Here is a 13,809-nt window from a genome sequence, read left to right as displayed (position 1 = left end):
GCCCTTCGACCTCAGTACATGAAGAGCTACTGGTAGTTGGAACATAAGTAATTGGAATTGGACGGGGGAACATCCGAGGAAACTTTGAGCTGCCTGTGCGTGATCTTATCTATTACGCATACGGTAAAGTAGCTTGCTGTGGTCTCCGATCCTAAAATACTTGGGTCTAGAAATTGATTGCAAGTTGAATTTTCATTGAGTGTCTTAAATAAGACCCTTTTTGCTTTTAAAGATCCAGTATCCTTGGGTCGATTGGATGTTCAAGCTGCCGCTTTAGAACTGGCTGACGGTGTAGCAAAAATGCGTTTGCCAATGTCGAATCCTTGTGGGGATTCTGGGCACCAACGTTAACAACGTTCTGATCACACAAAAAAGGTTTCGAGGAACACCTGTTGAACGTTACCATACACCAGGCGTTTGGATACCCGCGTTAACAGTTAATTTGTAGAAGTTGTGGTTTAAAAGTTCTTTCATTTTAATACACTATTTTAATGTTTACGTCCACCATTTATCTGTTACCTGTTCTAAACATCGGTCCATTGAATTCTTTCAGTTCACTTAGAAAGCAGCTTACACAACGCACGTTTAAAATGATACATTTCTTCAGTTTTTATTAGTTTCTTCTTTAAAACGGTTGCTAAAACGTATGCACAAAATAAAATAAACTTATGCCCCTTAAACATAATCGTGAAACTAAACAATCAGCGTTTCGGTTTTTTTTCGGTTTGTTTTGCAATCTTACAAACTCAGAAAACGTTCCAACGGAGGAACTTAAGCCTAATGAGATTTGTTTTTGTTTTTCTTCAAAGTTGACAACAGTTGCCCTTTTCCGCCAATATCCTTTCCATTTTCGACCATATGCTCAATATCGCTGTTGTGTGATTGAGTGTGTTGTTTTTAGCAAGTCTGTGCAAAGTGCACCGTGTTTCGATTGGGAACTGAAAAAGATATAAATGTTTTTTTTAGTATATAGATATATACGTCGATAGATTCTGTTTCTAGAGATTCTTTATAGTTTAACATTGGTTTTCGTTAGTGTTTTGTTCGGTTTTTGTTAAGGAGTTTGTCACTTGTTAGTTTATTTAAGGACAGTCTGGCCTCGTCTGCCAGGCTGCCTCAAAAGCTTTACTTTTCAGTTTTGTTTTTACTTGTTTTTCATACCTATCAGAAACACACACATACATACATGCACACACACACATACACAGACCAATTTCGTGTACTTATGGTTTAGCTTTCCTTTTTTCACCTTTCTCAAGCGAAGGCGAAGTTAAAGTTGAGTCACTTCACGAGCTTTATCAATCACGTGCTCACCATACCTTTCACTAGCGATAGCCTTTCTTAGTCCCTTAGTCGTTCCATGTACACAGCATTTTGACAATCGTGCCACGTTCTCTTATCATTCCAACTCTTCTATGTACAGCTCACATTCCGCCTGGTGTGCGTATGCCTTATGCTTGCTATCCTTAATCACTTAATTCCCTCACTTCAATGCTACGCTTATAAATCTGTCCCTTACACTGTATCTTAGTGTTGCAAAACTATTGAAAGAACAACATCGCATCGAAAGCAAACGTCCTCCCTCCACATTCATTTCACGCTCTATAAACGCGCCGCGGCGTACTGGCCATTTGGATACTGCTGCCCTTATGGACAACAACATCCATATCGTACAACACCACACATCAGACTTAAGATTTCGTTTCATTCATTAATGCCACACTGTAGTTTACACCTAGAAGAGTTTGCCTCACAAATGCTCATCCACATCCGAGCGTGGTTCGTTCCTCCCGATCGTTTCTGGCCTCTTGGCTGTAGTTTATTGTAATTACGCGTCGATCGCAGTATTTGCTTCATTTGGTTTCCTACCACACGAACCGCGCTCCGCATTTTTTGTTCGGTTTTGATCTTTGATGTACTTATGCGCGAACGGTTAGTCGCGTTTCGCTAATGCCACCGTATTGATTTATCTACAATTCATCTCACCTGCAAGTGAGTTGAGCATTTTGAGATTAGTTTCACACCACTCGACCACGTCTGAAGCTTAAATTCTACCATGCTAAAACTTATCCGAAACGGAAAGAAAATCCAACCAGCCAGGTTGTGGTGAATATCTAACTTGTGTACAAACTTAAAGTAGTGCTCAAACTGAAACGTATCGTGTAAAACAAAATCCAAAATAACGAAATCCTCCTTGATCTGGTTGACTAGTTCGCACTGTACGAGTACCGCACTCGGGAATCGCGAATCCGGGCGGCCGTTCGTTTTGGGAAGCGGGCACGGGCAGCCGCCACAGCTCAGACGCGCAGCCACAAACTTTATTGGTGGGTTTGTTCAACGGGAGACACGACACGGGACACGATCGGGGCACAGTATTCTTTGGAAAAGGGTAGAGTCTCTGTGTCTGTGGCGGTCTGGCGCGCTCAGCCCATCCCCAAACCCTCGGGTTCCTGGAGATGCGTTGCTCACCATCTTAGACCATGGTGACATTGCGTCGCTTCTTCGTGTCTGTGCCGCTTATCGTGGAACCACCGTTCGGTATCGGGCCAAGCCCACTGTTGACCGAACTAACTGACGACCCATGGCTCTGGCCGTACACGTACGAGGTCGTATTGCCGACAGCCGCTGCCGAGGCACCAACGCTCGGGCTGGTAGTGTAGATCGGTAGCGGTGGAACCGGTGGCGAACCGTTCTCGTTCAGATGGTTGTTGTTCAGCAGCGACATCTGGTCCGTGCCCGGTTGGCCCAGCATATGGGCGTGCTGCGGGTGAAGCTGCTGTACCTGTTGGCCAGGGTTGTAGAACGGCTGCTGCACGTTATTGTCGATGAGATCGTCAATAAGTGTGGGGCTATGGCGTCGCTGGTGTTGCTGTTCGTGCTCCTGCAGCAGTTGCGAAGCGGACCAGGATTCGTACGGGCTGAGGGTACGGCCGCCGACCATGATCGTGCCAGCCGAGTTCGGATTGTACGTGCGCGTTAGCGTCGTGTTGTTGGAGGTGGTCGAAATGATGCTAACGCTGCAATTGTTGTTGTTGTTGTTCGGCCCGATCGTACCGTTGGCCGTGGGACCGCCGTGGTTGGGCATGATGAAGGACTGCGTGTCGATGATGTGCTGCTGCTGCTTCAGCTCCTCGATCAGCTGCTGCTCCATCGGGTGTGTCGGTGGGCCCATGTTGATGACGGCACTGTACCGCTTCTTGGCCAGCAGCACATCGTCGTCGATGTTGTAGATGGTCGGGATGCCGACGGTCTGATGATCACCCAGCCCCATATCGTACGAATTGGACTGGGGAAGTGTCGTTTGCCCACCGTGATTGGCAGACTGATGGTGGTTAGGTGAGGACGAGGACGACGTTGTAGAGTTCGAGGACGGTGACGAACCGTTACCGGCGGCCGTTACGATCACGCTATGGCTGGTGGTGAGTTTTGTGTCGCTCTTAAACGATTTGATTGGCTTCTTCTGCTCGTCATCGTGTGTGTCGTGCCGTTTCTTGATCACGCAGAACCAGCAGTAGATGAGGATGAGCGCGATCAGCAGTATGATACCGGCAATGATCGGCAGCAGCAGCTCTGGTCCAAGGTCCATACTTTTGGCGATGCGCGGAATAATGTCCATGCTGTCGTCACCGTTCTTGGCAATCCCATCATAGGACGACCAGATGGAGTCGTAGCTTTCCGTGCCGCCCGTACTGGACGGTGGGTACAGTGTCGTCGGCTTCGGTTTCGTCACAAACGCACGGACGTAGTTCGAGATTGGTCCGGGTTCGGCGTCCTTGGTGAGGGTTGCATACGGCCGCACGGCAAAGTACAGGATCTGGCCGAACAGATGCGGCTCGTGCGTAATGTTCATGGTGAACTCGCTACCTTCGCCGATGGAGAACGTGAACGGTGTGTCGTGATGCCACAGGACGGCGGCCGTGTCAAAGTTGTCCACGATGTCCTTGATCGTGGTGGCATACTTTACCTCGTACCGGGCCACATTCTTTCCTCCCATGTCCGGTGAGGTCCAGCTAAGCCGCACCTTCATACCTTCCACGTCCGCACTAAGATCACTGATACGACCGGCCGGCACCTTGGCGGCGTTGATCAGATCCGCCTGGCTTACGAACACCGTCATTGGTGGGAGAATGCGTTCGAAGGAATCTAGCGATTGCTTCTGGGGAATGGGCACCGAACTACCGCAGCAACGTCCCGGTTGCGCGTTAGACGTCGCGGCTGTTAGAGAGAGTAAGCAAAGTACGGCATAGATAAGTAATTGGTCCTAAGGGTTGGTCTCTAGGCTAGAGTGAGGGATACTTACTGTAACTGGCACCATCCGCAAGCGTGTAGGCCGTGTTGCCGCGATCGCTGACCGTAACCTCTAGCTGGTACGTTCCGGGACCTCCGAATTCATCTGCATTGAAGTAGCGCGAGTAGACTCCATCACCCTTGGTGATATCCGGATCCCCAGCACCAGTGTCCAGCAGCAGGAACCGTTCATCACTCTGCACCGTTGGTTCGCGGAAGCGTTCACAAATGCGTTCCAGCTTGGTAACGGTGACTTCGACCTGTGCCGACACTACGGGCAGATCTCCCTTTTTCACCTCCGCGAACAGTACGATCGGACCGCCGGCCTTGCTCCGATGTACCCAGGCTCGTGCCGTTATAACTGGCGCGTATTTCGAGCGAGGTGTAGCGATCACTTGCACATAGTGTGGTTGCGGAGTGCCCTGGAAACGTTCGATCGAATAGTTCCAGATGCCGGTTTCGTTGATCGTGGACAGGAGGGACAGTTGCCGCACCGAAGCACGCGCATCGCTCATCGAGGAGTAAACGATGCCGTTCGGGTTCGTCAGGCGCACGTTCGACACAAGCGGATTTTCCGAGTTGTGCACGTAAATGAAAAACTCGGCCGGTGGGCCCATGAACGGATCGAGCATAAAGTTCCCGGTCACGGTGCGGCTTCGCAGCGCAGCGTTGGTTTCACCCACGGAGTCGACCAGCACACGGCGGAAAATTTCCACCGGGAACTCGTTCCGATTGCCCTCGTAGTACAGCTTGCCGATGTTGTACAGGGCGTTCGACAGCTCGAAGTACGTGGTGACGAGCGATTTTTCCGAATTGTCACGACACTCAAACACGGAGTACGCACTGCCACCGGTCTCGTGCGCCAACGGGTCTAGTGGACGCCTCGGTTCCACGATCGGGTAGTTGATAGTGGCGATACGAATTTTGGAGGCACGTGCCGAGCGTGCCAACGATTCGTGCTCAATGTCCATGCCGGGTGCGATCACCAGAATGATCGAGTTCGCTGGTCCGTGATGGCGCGTCTGCTCGTTCAACATATGGATGGCGTCGGAAATGCCACAGCTTAGACACGTCGGCCGGTTCAGATCGCTCGATGTGTACGGGATGAAGGAAGCGATGCGGTCCTTGTTCTTCTCGATCTGCAGCGAGGTGATCGGGAGCATATCGTACGTCGCCGTATCGTTTGCCAGTGCGATACCGATCTCGGTCTTGGTGGCCGGCAGATCGTACACGATCCACTTACGTATGGCACGGCGCAGGAAGCTCCACGTTTCCCGTTCTCGCATCACAAACGTCTGCCCGATCACGATCACGTAGCGGGTGAGCTTGCGCGATTTGTAGCTAAACTTTGGCACCGTGTTAATGATCACCGAAGGGTTAAACTCCATCTGATTTTGCGGCGCAAAGTCCGAGTGCTTCAGTATCACGTCGTACGTGCTACGCCGATCGCACATCTGATTGTGCTTTGTCGGTGCGTAACGATTGTGTGTGCCCTCGTCACAGAACATGGTAACGCTCTTGGATTCTGCTGCAAACATGATGCTGGTGCGTGCGTTCGGGTCCAACACACGGCTAATGTTGTACGGGACCGGCACGGGAGAGGACGGGCTACCGCACAGCCCCTCATCGTTGACCGGAGCATCGGAACAGCCCGTCAGCTTGACCTTGTGCTCGTCGTTAATGTAGCACCGTGGATAGACCGGATCGCGATCGTACCCGATCTCATCAAACACACCGTACCGGTACTTGGCCCACTCGCGGATAAACTCCCGCCAGATTGTCTCACGGCCCAGTATCTCCGGGTCGACGTAGATCTGTTCGCCCGACTCACCGCACCCGGCGTACTGTTGCGTCCAGATCGAGGGTTCGGCCTTGGTGTGCGGTCGGATGGTGACGTCCGCCGTTTCACCGCTCGCCGAAGTGCGCGTTTGGTTGTAGGGGATGCAGGACTGGGGCCAATGGTTCGGCAGGATTACCGACACTTCGCCGAAGTACACCCGGCTGTCGAGTGCGTTGAAGAGGTACTGCGATGCGGACGTTAGCATAATCTGTAATGATACAAAAGGATACGTAATGTTAGTGAACTTTTTCCATCTAATTGGAATTCTTTTTAGACGAGGTTACATTGCAAACGATCGAACTGTTTTTTTCTGTTTGATGATGCGACGCTTCATCAATTACAGGGTAGAAAAGCTGAGCTAGATGCAACCACCATCTTCTCAACGCAGAAGATGCAGATCCCTTCCAATTTTCTATCTGCCTAGCGTGGCAGTGCTCGAGGCCAAACGTGAAACGATCGTTCCATGTTCGATGACCGACATTTGACCAGGCCCCGAGTGGGTCTCATGCAGCCGCCACTCGTTCTGCGCTAGCGCTAGCTGGACGGTTGAGCAATTGGTAATTGTGCGAACATTTCATAATGACCTTCCCCACACCAAAATGGATTCAAATCCATCGCTTTTTCACTTTCGTTTGAGCGGATCATCATCATCATCATCTTTTTTGGAGGTTTCTATGAGAACCACAAAAAAACTGTACATCCATGATCGATTGGATGGCAACATCTCAAACACCCATGCATACCAGCCACACTAATGGCCGTTCCATTAGTCGACGACACATCTTTCGCGACTGCTCGACACGCCACGACAGTTGACCGGAATGGAAAGTGAGGTCGCATACCGTAGGTTGGAGGCTTTCTTTCGACTTACGTCTTCGATCGGACGTGATCATCCCCATCTAACCCGTACGCAAATCACGCGTGTGTGGGGTCAGGATTGGATTCTGTCGGTGAAGCTGTGCGTGTGCGTCTTGCGTAAGGGTATCTCAAATCTTAATTATTCATGCGCTCCACCGAGAAACAGCGAGAAACGCCGAAGCTTAGAGCGACAGGTGGCCTTTTCGAACAGATTGCCTTTACCTTCGCGACGCGGACGTCGACAAAGACGGCGTTTGCCTTATGAGTGTTCTTTTGTATTTGGCGTTTCGCACTTTCTCACATGTCCGCTGAGACTCATCTGCTCCGGTTTTTTTTGTTGGTTTTGTTTTGCTTTCTTTCTGTGTTAAGTCGGGTCGCATAGTACGATCGGTTTGCATGCATCTTTCGATACGCCCCTCCAGGTGGCACGCGGTCTTAATGTGCATTAAATTTACCTTTGTTTCTCTTTGCACTCAGGTTTTGTTTTGTTTTGTTGCCCAATTTCGGATCGATGGATCCGTGATTATATGGGGATCCTGTGATACGCCTGCGATCTTCGAGCGAACGAGTTGTGCATCTGCAAACGGAACGGATGCAGCTGCAGCTGTTTTGCTGCGGCTGGCTGAAGCTGCTGGCACGATTGCAACAAATTCGTTACTCCAGTGCAGGGAGATAATGCTGAGCATCTTTTCTTCCGACGCTCACGATCAGCGTCGTTTGCCTCCGGAGACAATTTGACAGTGGCGTGCTGCAGCATCTGCCCGGCGTAAAAGATCCTCCACCGTCTAATGGCATGCTGCGACCTTTCTAAGTCCTGCGATTTCAGGCCCGCGATCGCTTAGCATCGACAATATATCCATCCATTCCCTAGCTTGGTGCCCTACCCGCCTGCAATTCCTGCAAGCCTCGATCCGATCACCGCCGTAGCCTTTTCCAGCCATAGACTCCAGTTAGATTGCCTTTTAAATTGAAAAGGGCATTCATCATTCGAGATGCTGGCAGCGAAGAAGCGCTGAATGGCGCAAAACTTGTTTCTCGGTGTTTTTTTCCAGCGTCTTTCTCTCCAGTTTGCCATACTAAAGCCCGCGCTCACGAAGTCGCTGTCAGGCGAAGATAAATTCCGCCAGCGTCTAGTAGCATCTAGTGGCTTCAAGCTGTACGCTGGCAAGCGACGCCAAACGAGACAGTTTCCCAGCACTGCAAAGCACTAGTGACAGTCACTTCTTCTGCTTTGGAGCCAGGCTGCTAAACATTTCGCGCAAAAAGCAAAAGGCACTGTACGGCCGTTGGAAGAAAAGGGCAAAATTTATTACCTGCAGCCCGATTTGGAATAGGCCAGCTCTCGAAGGCTGGCTTTGGAGGCGAGTTTGAAGCCTTTTTTCGATGGGAACAAAAGTAGGCAATCCTTTAGACTGGTGTTTTTGGGTAAACGGGGACAAGGGAGAGAGAAAGAGAGAGCAAGAGCTGGTTGACACACGCGGCGTGGAAAGTGAATCTTCGAAGATGACAACGCGATGCCGCCGTAACGCGCGACCCTTGAGAATGTAAAGCATTTAGGATCCCGATTAACGTACGCTTATGGTTTCTACTTATCTTTCTATCGGCCCGGCCGTTGTGTAAATCGAACCGGGAAGACACAAGGAACAAATAACAAAAACAAAAAATCCCAACCTCGGGTTCGTCTCTTGACCACCTGTTGATGTTTTGTGTGCGTGTGGATGCGCGGGAGCGCGCACGATGAGGCCGCGGTTTGTTTGCCGTTCGGAACGAATTCTAAGGGCACGCACGCATGCTGCGCTGGATGCTTGAACTTTCGAGTGACCACCACCCAAAAGGGCAAACACGTAGAAAAACAAAAACAAAATTAATAAACGCTCCACCAGCAGCAGCAGCATCACCGAAAGGTAGCAAACAAACGGACAAATCTCGGCAACAGCAAACCAGACAAGAAGAGCAGCAGAGGAGAAGGAGTTTATGTGGTTTATGATGGTTTTTCTTCTTCTTCTTCTGTGTGTGTTCCCTGCTGTATTTGTATACTTTGTCCCGCGCAAAGAGAATGGAATCGGAATGACTAGAAAAATCCAAACCAATTCGAATTGTAATGGGTTTTTCGGAGTGGTGTACCCGGCTCGATGCGCTCGGATATGCGTTGTTGTGTGGTGGCTTTTGGGCCAGCAGAGAACACAAATGCTCAGCGATGATGATGATGATGATGGTGACGAACAACCGTCAGGTTGGCCAACCAACAGGGACAGGGATGCAAATTGAGCAAAATTCAATCAAGCGCAGCAGCTTGAACTCGCTCGTCGCCACCCGTAACTACTGGTGGCGCGATTACAAAAACCCATACACCGTACTGATTGTTTAATGCGATGTAAACTGCACGGACAAGAACGGCCAGATGGGGTGATGGCGAACGAACCGAGATTCAATCAATGAATGATTAGGCAGACGCAGCACGAAAGATGGACGTACACTTGGTGGTGGAGGCGATTATTGTGGTGGCGTTGGAGGGCGCGGGGTGGAATTCCAAACATCGCCAGATGGTCATCGAATGGGAGAATCGAAGATGAACGGCGAAACGGAACGTTATAAAAACTTGCACCCGCGAAGCCACTTTAGCCTCCGCGTGGAGATATATGGAGAATGGTTGGAGTGCCGAGTGGAGAAACGGTTGGGGAACCGGACTGGGTAGGCAGACCGCAGGTATTTAAACATAATTCCACCGTGCGAGAAATAAAATATGAAACAAAACTTAAACCAGCAACCGATCGACCGATCTCCCCGTGTACAACCATTGTGCAATGACGGCGATCGGCGGTCCTCGGTAGTTTTCAGCCTGTTGTAAATGGCAAACGTGTAGGAACTACCGTACCGTACCTCTACAAAGCACGCTCTACGATGCTCTTGAACAGCTACTACTACTACTATTGCTGCTCCGATGTTCGATGCTCTCGATGAGCCACCCTCGGAACTCCGCGAGGCGAGCTCGAGAACGTGCAAAGCAAACAGGCTTCAAGATGCCGTGGATTTTCTCACGCTTTCGTTACCGCGCGAATCCGATTCCGATGCCGGGACTCTGTGGACACACCGCGTGCACTCTTGCTTGACACAGTTCTTCAGCAGGCCCCTTAAAAGTTTGCGCATTTCTTATTTGTGGTGACATTTCTCCTTACAGCGGGCACAAATCGGAAATGCTATACGATCGAAGTGTTTTGGATCGAATTTCGGGTCGAGCTTTTTTTAAGAAGGTTTCGGGCGCGATTGTTGCCCGCTGTAAGCTGATGCTGTGCAAAGAGTGTGTGAATGAAAGAAAGGCACCAAACACCCACGGCGACGTCCACGACGACGACGAATGGGCATGAAAGTGAAAAGCTGAATGTTTCCCTTTTCCGATTGATTGTTTGATGATTTGTTGTTTTGTTTTCCCATGTTTTGGTCTATGCTCAGTCAGTCACTCACTCACTCACTCGCTGTCCCTTTTGCTTAATGCACCACTATTAGGAGTCGATCGTTTTGTGCTTTTGTTCGCACCGGTCGATCGATTTTACGGACGGTTTACATTTACGGGTGGTTTCTTATTTTTTTTTCTCTATTTCCATTTATTTTCCCGTCAACCTGCCAAACGAAAGCGACCGGCGGGCACAGGTCCGAACCGGCAGGATCGAACGGACAGGCATCCCGCAAGATATTATGGGAATCCGGTCAAAGTGGACCTTACCGACAAAAAAAAGTAAAAAAGGAAAAATGTTGACCTTTTTTCCTTGACGCAATCGGTTTAGGGGAAACAGCTGTTTACAAATATTTATCTTTTATTCTCGAATTTTGGTCCTTCTTGTTGGATGCCCTTTTTTCCCATCACCCAATCGCGTGTGTCCTCTGTTGTGGGATTTATGGATTATAGATTTTTCATGAAATGTTGCCCGCATCGTTTATTTTATTTAAGAAATTTTTTATAATCTTTTGCTTATCTTGCTTTCCCTCAGCTTTTGGGAAAATAGATTTATGGCACCTAAGCTTTTGATCACCTTGCTTGGTAGTTTTGGCAGATTACGATTTTAGCAAGAACCACGCAACAAACAACCCATAGGGGGCTGCATAGGTGCATTAGCAACAAAACTTTACCCGCTAGTTTTCCAAGAATTGCTCACGGCGAAGGCGCTCACTGCAATCGAATAGGAATGCACCCGCGCCGACGAAAGTCGGTGCCAAAGCGAAAGCTCAGTCAATTAGCACACGTTTCCGTGTGCGAATCCCGCCTATCCTGGTGGAAAAACACAACAATCACCCGACAGACCTTCGGAGGATTCCTGTGGGATGATACAACATAATGATCGTAAGGGCGTGCGAATCCTTGCGCCCGTTTGCACATCGTTGGTATCGATCGATCGGATTGCAGAACATTTGTAAAAATTTTCGGTAGCCCATTCGGTCACCAATCATCGGGACTTATTGGAGAGAAACAAGCTGGAAACTGTAGCAATAATCCCCAAAAAAAAAAAACTCCCGACAAGATAAACGGATTTCTTCGGAAAACTATTTGTTGCTGATTTGCTGAAAGGGAACAATTCTAATTGGGAAGAATGTCAAGGACATTCCGTCGCTGTGGGCAGCGTACGATTAATGGTTCGATTCATCCATCGCTGATTCATGCCTTTCTGCACCAAAAGAAGGGTTCGTTCGATGGCTACCGAGAGAATGCGTTGGGATTTTTGCATTTTGCGGTAGTGACCTGAATTTTTGGGGAGTTTTGCAGTGCTAGCAAGCTAATTTATCTAACCACAAACTCTAAAAAGCTAGAGACAGTTCTATCGGATAAAAAGCCGACTCGCTGACGTGGTTGCTGTTGAATGGCAATTTTCAAAACGCTCCACAGTTTGGACCGCGCCCCAAAAATTCTCACTCGCATCATCGAATCCCAACGGTGCCGCGCAGAACACACTAACGTGCAGCTGAGTGGCTCTTAAAAACTCGTTAAAAACTTCACACGCTAAATTATATGGTCGTGTACGGGAGGTTCCTTTTTTTTTTGGTTGCTGTGCCCTTGTTTTAGTAGCCGTGATTGTGAGTTCGAGGAAGCGTGCAAAACTTTCGACTCTCCAAGAAACTCCCTCGTCTTGTCGCTGTTGGGATGGTTGCGATGGTGCGTGTTGCGACTTGCTTTCACAAGTGTACGGAGAAACAAATGCAAATTTTAGCACACGGCAAGAAGAATCTAACCCGCCGTAGTATCGCTCGCGGGAAATTTGCCAGAACTTTGGGTGTTTTGTTTGCAGCAAGCTCGCTTTGGTTCTATGCATTTTGCACCTGATTAGCACGTGAAGTTTAAGCGAAAGAAGGACGCCTTTTTGGCTTCTCCAGTCATTTGGGTTTAATTTTGTAGCGCCCAAGCACATCGTACCACAGAGCATTATGTCCGCGAATCGATAAATGTCAATGTCAATTTCTGGGGACCCAGCCCCGCCAAAGATGACCCGGGCACGCTCACACATTAACGAAGCTTTAATTTATGTTGTCTGCTAGCGTCAGCAAGAAGAAAGCCGCACCGTACACTGCCGGCGGGCACTTTTGGATGAGTTTCTGTTTCCGAACAACCTCTAATTTGGGCGAACGATCGTTAAAACACAATTCGTCGCTTGTTGCCACTTGCTATCCACCTGCCAACAGAGCGAGCCCTATCAGCTTCACGGTTGAGCTCATAAAATCATCATCTTCGATCTCGGAAGAAAGACACAATGCCGGCCCGGGTCCTTGGTCGTCTTGTGCTTCGATGGCGGTGGAGAATAAAATCACGTGTAATTGACAGTTTTATCGACGCCAAGCGACGGTGGTGACGTTGGAGCGCCCGTTGATGGGGCGCTAGCACACCAGAATTGATACATTAAGTTCGCGCGTTTTGCGGTGCTTTCATTCCACGGTGACCACCGTTTCCCGCGAGATTGCCACGACGAGGGCACGTGCTTGGGGGTTGGGATTGATTTGGGGCCAAATTTGTGTTTACGCATCCGGCCGAACCAATCGCTACGGTGGGTGAGTGTCGCCCAGTTCCAGAAAGCACCAAGTCCCAGCTCGGAGTGAGTCGTCTGCCTGGACAAAGCCTGTGCCGCCCTCCGAATTCGGACTAGAATGGAATGTTTGTGCCCTTGGGGAAACGTACCGTGGGGGTACGGCCGACAGCATTTAAAGTTAGATTACGAACCATTAAAGCGCAATATTGTCGGTAATCTCAGGGTTCTCTTCCCCCGAATGCTCTCCGTGATGTCTGGCCGAGGAACTTAGTGCACCCTCCCGGCTTTTTTTAGCGCTTTAGGGAGTATCGTGTACGGCTCATCCTACCAGGAAACCTTCATGGGTAAATCTTATCCACCATAAAGACTGAACGATTTTCAGTCGAGCCTCGCGGGAATAAAAACCAGAAACAGATCACGCACAATATCTCAAAAAAAAAAAAAAGCATCACCGGTACCGTCTGTGGAGCGTCCATTAGCGATGGACTTGACAGGCGAACGGTCAGTTTTTGAAGTTTCCCATTTAGCTGGCTGTGTCGTGACGGGAAGGCAGGTCCAGCTGGCAGGGTGTGAATGAGAAATAAATCTAAAACAACCCCGCTCGTATATCTAGCGGCGCCCGGGTATTGAGCATTCTTTCGGAAAGGCGTGATATAAACTCCTGACTGCGGATAGATGTGCGGTAAAGTGAGGGTACATGTGCGTTAAGTGCTCGGGTCGGGTCGAGTCGATTCGTTTAGTTTTCTTTTAAATTTAATTAAAACTGTACCTCGCTTACACACTATAGTGCCCCGCGTGCAGTTGAAACCTCAGTTT

At 49.4% G+C, this 13,809-nt stretch overlaps 1 protein-coding gene across 1 annotated transcript in view; it reads right to left on the bottom strand.

Annotated features, from left to right (window-relative positions):
• Positions 1–584: 584 nt before the first annotated feature.
• The window catches only part of LOC118506891 (calcium-activated chloride channel regulator 1-like), a 51,312-nt gene continuing 38,087 nt past the window's right edge, over positions 585–13,809 (bottom strand). Inside the window, exons 2-3 of the mRNA XM_036044668.1 lie at positions 4,301–6,335; positions 585–4,215 (exon numbers count right to left, since the gene is read on the bottom strand). Of these exons, the coding sequence (XP_035900561.1) occupies positions 2,474–4,215; positions 4,301–6,335 (3,777 nt within the window). The 3' untranslated portion in view covers positions 585–2,473. The remainder of the gene's footprint in view (positions 4,216–4,300; positions 6,336–13,809) is intronic.

This window comes from Anopheles stephensi, chromosome 2 (assembly GCF_013141755.1).
Source record: "Anopheles stephensi strain Indian chromosome 2, UCI_ANSTEP_V1.0, whole genome shotgun sequence".
Taxonomy (NCBI): domain Eukaryota; kingdom Metazoa; phylum Arthropoda; class Insecta; order Diptera; family Culicidae; genus Anopheles; species Anopheles stephensi.
The sequence above is the reverse complement of the archived record's forward strand: the minus strand, read 5'-3'. Positions and strand labels throughout refer to the sequence as shown.